Raw genomic sequence first — 6,005 nt, 5'->3', positions numbered from 1 at the left:
TTTTTCCAAGTAGAAGAACAGGTGAGTAATTCAAGCAGCCAAAAGGTAAGGATCATGCTTTATATATCTTACAATTATCTTCTTTATTAGAAAACTTGTTCAATCAGATTATGAGAATATCTAACTTTTTGATTATCAAAGTAATGGATAAATTACATATAACCCTCCTATGATTTTGTCTATTATCACATGATCCCCATGAGATTTGAAAATATCCATTTCACCCTCTATGATTTTATGTAAAATGAAAACTTGAGAAAAAATAGCCTATATAATGTCGTTAATTAAATTACCAGTAGTGACCTTACTTAAATGCTAAATCAATTGACCGTTTAATTATCTTATATAAAAGTATAGGGGAATTACGTGGATAAATGCAAAAATCACAAGAAGATAAAGTAGATATTTATACAAATTACAAGAGAGTTTTATAGAGATTAAGATTTTATCACACGCACTTTTAGAGAGAATTTGATATAAACACCGTAACTGATTGTTCATTCCATCCATTTTTCACTTTACATAAAATCATTGGGGGTTATGTGACTATTTTGAAATCTTAGGGGAGTCATCTGACATTATATAAAATTATAGGGGGTTATAAGTAATTTAATCCCAAAGTTATTGACTTAGAGGATAGGAATAGCCAGCCAGACAAGTCAACTCACAGAGAAAGTAATTATTGTGTCTTTGTTTTTTTAAAAATGTTATGCACAGCTAATAGAAAAAGTTCGTTTGGATGAGGAAATAGTTTGGGTATCTTGGTTTGGTTTTTTGTACACAGATACTTCAAATTATTTTACAATTTGAAGTGATATTTACTTTTCAGAATTTCCAATGCATCCTGACCATGTTTCTTGTATATTCTTTCTTTTTTGAGTTTGCAAACAGGGCGCAAGTGAAACTAAGAGGACATAGAGGTGCTGACGCTATTTTTGATGAAATTTCAGTTACAATTAATCTAGCTTATACATGATGACATACAGTCAAATGTTTATAAATGATGGCATTTTCTTTCTTTTCTCTTTTGCCTTCGCCTAATCCTATTGTCATCCATGATAGTAGCCTTGTACCACTATTATATTCTTTTGAGTTTGATATTCAATTTTCATGGACCCTTTTTATTTTTTTGGAATTCCCCTTATTTCATGTCATCATGTAATTAAATTATCCTGGATGATCATGATGTGGGATAAATTCAGCTGCTATTTTTGGTTCTTGAGTTTGTGGTAAAATTAACTGAATTCCAATATATAACTCAACTTGGCATCTATTTCCAGGTAAAAAACAGGAACTGAAAGATTTGTGACTGTTTTAAAAGGTACAGAACATATCTATCTGCTTGTCCGTCGACTTTCTGCTGTTGAATCAGATGGATATTTCTGAAACAAGATGCTTAGAGCTACAATTCAGCAAGCAACTGGCTGGTCGAGTTTTGACTGGGCTGGAAATAAAAGGAGAAGGGCATACTGCTTTAGAAGTTGCTTTGGTTAATCCTCTTACTAATCAGGTTGTTAATTCTGGGCCACTAGCCTCTACAGAGATCGAAATTGTTGCTCTTAATGGAGATTTTGGGGATGTCCAAGGAGGTAATTGGACATCTGAGCAGTTCAATGAAAATATTGTTACCGAAAGGGAAGACATACCTGTCGAAAATGAGGAATTCCCCAAGACGAAAAGGAAAAGGCCCCTTCTTGGAGGAAAGACGCTCTTAAATCTGAACAAAGGCAAGTGTTATGTGAAAAATATCAAGTTCAAGCATTCCAGTCTTTGGATGAAGCTCAGCAAGTTCAGGCTGGGGGCAAGAATCCCCAGTACTCACAGTGGAATACAAGTAAAAGAAGCACTATCAGATCAATTCACAGTTGAGGATCGTCGAAACGATCTTCGAAACAAATGTAAGATATAAATCTTCTTTCTTTTTAGGATCTTCATTCTTAGTATTTTTGGGAGTCTATATTAGCTAGAAAATTCTGTCGCAAATATAACTTAAAACAAAAAATTCTTTGCCATGGATGTGGATATTGGATGGAATTGTCTACTAATATCCATAGTGGGTAAAACTGCGCGCTGAAGAAACATGGATTTTGGAAGAGTCAAGCTCTATATAAGCTACTTTCAAGTTGCATTTGAGCGTAATTGTTACCAACCATACATTAGGGGGCTTCTGGAATGCAATAGAACTCAGAATTTAACATAAACTTGAAATCTTGCATTTTGCAGTTCTTTCTTGTTTGTAGTTTGTAATCAGATTTTATTCATTGAAATTGCTGTCTTTTGTAGCATCCGGGAAGCACTACCCTCCATCTATTGATGATGAAGTATGGCGGTTAAAAAACATTGGAAGAAATGGACCATTTCACAAGCGTTTAAGCAATGCAAATGTCAATTCTGTCAAGGATTTCCTGATTCTACTTCATCGTGACCCTACAACACTCAGGAATGTAAGATTATCTCAAAAATATCATAACTCTGTTTTATTATTGGTCCTGTTGTCATGGGAGGTGTTATGATAATATTCTCTCTTATCTATATTTCACATAACCCTTGAGTGCGTAATTTTCCAGATAGCATGTCATCCTGAGGTAATCATATTCAGTCATCTGATGAATGAGGTCACTTTCACAGGTCTTCTTTCATTGAATTAGGCTGCTTGTCTTTTGCTTTCTCTAATAAATTAGCATGCTCCGGATGCTAGGAAGGGTAAGTGTTCAACAAGTTTGTGTCTTGGTATGCCCTGATCTTCTCGCCTTCATGTACTTGTCATAGTCCTAGGCCTGGATTTCAATTGGCTTCTCTTCCATGTAGAAGTCACCATGAGTATATCAACTTCAACTGTAACTTGGACATTTGCATTTTAGTGCACAAATTTTGAAAATTATGTTCATCTTTGTTGGATTAACCAGTAGTTGAAAATCCTGCAGATCCTCGGGAAAACTATGCCAACTAAGAAGTGGGATGCCACAGTTAGTCATGCCCAGACGTGTGAACTTGACAAGAAACTGTATTTGTATCATTCTTCTGAATCTCAGCAGAAGAAAGCTGTGGTTTTCAATGTTGTAGGACAAGTGATATGGTTTTTCTTCAATAATCAGCATTTTTCCGATGAAAATCTATCTGCATCCGATAAGGTATGATTTCTTTTCTTCTTTGTAAATGTTGATGTTTGCCAAATAATTGACAAACATTTGATTATGTAATTTCCAACTATATTTCAGGCCCATGCACTTGATCTGGTAGAAACAGGTTTTCAAAATTGGAAGAAAGTTAAGAGTTTTGATGATGAAGCATCTTTGATATATGCCCTTTCCTGCTTCTTTGCTATTGATTACTCCCCAAATCCTCTTGTGGTGGCTGATTTTGATGGTAACAACAGTCCAATTGCAAATGCATATGGCAATGGTGATAATCCTGATTTAAGTTTCAATGTAGATTACACCTCAAATCCACTTGTGGCAGCTAATTCTTATGGTTACAATACTTTAACGCCCAATCCATATGGCAATGGAGATTATCCTGAATTAAGTTCCTTTGATGATTATTTTAGTGGAATTGACCAAGTTTTGAGCAATTGTGAATCTTTCATTCCTCAAATTTCAGTTGAGGATAAGTATCCACAGAATTATAATCCATCCAACCATCTTCAGACTGAGCAACAGAATGCTGTTAGTGTTGTCCTGGAAGATCCTGTTCTCTCTGATAGAGGACATAGAAGATGGAAAATGCTATTCAGTGCAATGAGATGGATTTCCTTAAAAAGGATTTCTGCAATTAAGTCCTGTTTTGCAAACAAAAGGCAGATAATCCAGTAATGGATATTTTGCTGGAGATTGTGGATTCTTGAGGAATACAGCTCTAGAAGTTTAATGAAAGCCTAAGGCTTTTCCCTTTTGTGAATTTTATTTTTTGTCTCTTCTTTTTGTTGGTCAGAGGCAGGAAGAGACAAAAAATAAAATTTCCCTACTATGTTTTGTTCAATGAATTTAAGTGGAAAAAAGCAGAATATTGTTCCTACTTAGAATAATTCATTGTATCCTTTATATTGTTCCTTTACAGTGTTTGGTGTGAATTTGAACCTGCCATTGCACGTAAATACAGTCAATATGGATCCGATCAGCTGCAAATCTAGTTCAAGCATACTGTGCCACCAACAATAGTCTGGCAACTCTACTTAATTAAGTTTTTCTTTTATTTGTTGTGTCTCAATTTTACATTCTTTACAAAATGTAGGGTGTAGATAGTGCTTAAACATATATCATTTTTTGTGCAGTCCAAAACCTTGATAAAAAAAAAAATCCTCAAGAACAGTATTTGCCATTATCCACTGTTCTGGAGATGTGGTTTACGCTGCCACGGCTAAAATTTTGCAACAATTTTGGATTCGTGATGAATACATTTCATCATGAACTTACCACGACCTCCATATTCATAACCAAAAGAAAAATTGTTTTACATGCAAATGATGTTTACTACAGTTAAAAGAAATTTTTACCATAGTTAAAAACTTGTCTATTAGAATTTTTTTTTTTAAAAAATGTTCATAATTTTTTATTCTTGGCGTATACATTTCACCATGAACTTACCATGACCTTCATATTTATAACAAAAGAAAAAAGAATGCTTTACATGCAAATCATGTTTGCCACAGTTAAAAGAAATGTTTACCATAGTTAAAAAAAAATTGTTTATTACAATTATAAAAAAAAAAAATTTGTTTAGGATAGTTGTGAACGCTGTCAAAAGCTTTTTTTGATTGTAAACAGGGCACAACTTAATGAACTCAGGTCATAGAGGAGCTGATACTATTTTTGCTTAAATGTCAGTTACAAATGGTTTAGCACAAACAAGATCATCTGCAGTCTTATTTTTATAGATGAGGGAATTTCCTTTCTTTAGTCTTTTTCTATTAGTCATTGGCTAGTTCTGAGTTCCATTGTCATATATGCCTGTATCCTAATCCCCTGGATTATTCCTTTCAATTTTGAGAATCAATTTTTTTCTGGATTTTGTTTTCCTTATTTTCATGTCTTCACTCAAAATCCATAGTGCAAAGTCCTGGATGATTATATGTAATGAAACAAGAAGCTAGGAACTTCAGGAGGAAAGTAGGCGTGAAGTAAAACTAAAGGAAAACGTGAAATGGAATAGAGAAGACGTGAACCGAGAAAGACATTCATCAAGCAGTGTACTAAGAAGACAAAGGCGTGAAAGCAAGAAAGGGGAAGGCGTGAGGGAAGCAGAAGGCGCGAACAGAGAAGCACGCCTTTTCTGGGTTCATGCCATACTTGCTGATTGTTGGGACCAGTCATTCCAGAAGATTCCCTCTCACGTGACAGCTGTTCCATTAGCAAGTGGGAGGAGTTAGTTAGAATAGCTTCCTATAAAGGATACGATCATGTATTGGCTAGGATCATCCAATTAAAATTCTTGTTATTGTAATCAGAAAGGAGAATATCCTTCTGTTAGCCTTTTCTCCAAAATATTCCTGCATTCTTCTTCCCCCTTCTTCCTTTTCCCGCCATTTCCATTTCTGTAACCAATTTGAAGTTTCTACAATAAAAGTGAAGATGATCAACGAATTCAATTCAGCTTGAGTGCAACTTATATTTTTCTGTTATTTCAATTATCTCCATTCCTGCAATATTATCCAGTTCTGTACCACAACAGTGGTATCAGAGCTCGATTTCGAGCCATAGGGATGACAAAGAACCAGGATGAAGCGTTGAGAAGAGACGTGGTGGAGCTAGGGAGTGTGGTCAGGACTTTTTCCAACAAAAATAAGGGAATGGAACAGGCCATCAGGTCCATGGAATTCAGGCAGGATGCTACTGAGAAGTTATTAAAAGGACTGGATCAAAAGTATGAGGGATTGATGAACATGATGGCTCAATTGATGGCCAAGGTCAGTGATCGAGGGAAAGAGCTAGAGGGAAGTAGCTGCTCAAAAGGAGAAGCTAGACCAAACGAATCCAGGATGGAATTACAGAAGGAAGCAAACAATAAGA

At 35.2% G+C, this 6,005-nt stretch overlaps 1 protein-coding gene across 1 annotated transcript; it reads left to right on the top strand.

The window, feature by feature from the left end:
• The first annotated feature begins 863 nt into the window (after positions 1-863).
• On the top strand, positions 864-4,088 carry LOC113768739 (calmodulin-binding protein 60 A-like). Its single transcript, XM_027313201.1, has 5 exons — positions 864-920; positions 1,281-1,898; positions 2,284-2,444; positions 2,925-3,131; positions 3,219-4,088. The coding sequence occupies exons 2-5, from the start codon at positions 1,373-1,375 to the stop codon at positions 3,810-3,812; spliced, it is 1,488 nt and encodes a 495-aa protein (XP_027169002.1). The 5' UTR covers positions 864-920; positions 1,281-1,372; the 3' UTR covers positions 3,813-4,088.
• The last annotated feature ends 1,917 nt before the right edge of the window (positions 4,089-6,005 follow it).

This window comes from Coffea eugenioides, chromosome 4 (genome assembly GCF_003713205.1).
Source record: "Coffea eugenioides isolate CCC68of chromosome 4, Ceug_1.0, whole genome shotgun sequence".
Classification (NCBI taxonomy): Eukaryota; Viridiplantae; Streptophyta; class Magnoliopsida; order Gentianales; family Rubiaceae; genus Coffea; species Coffea eugenioides.
Note: the sequence above shows the minus strand (reverse complement) of the source record. Positions and strands in the feature narration are given on the sequence as shown.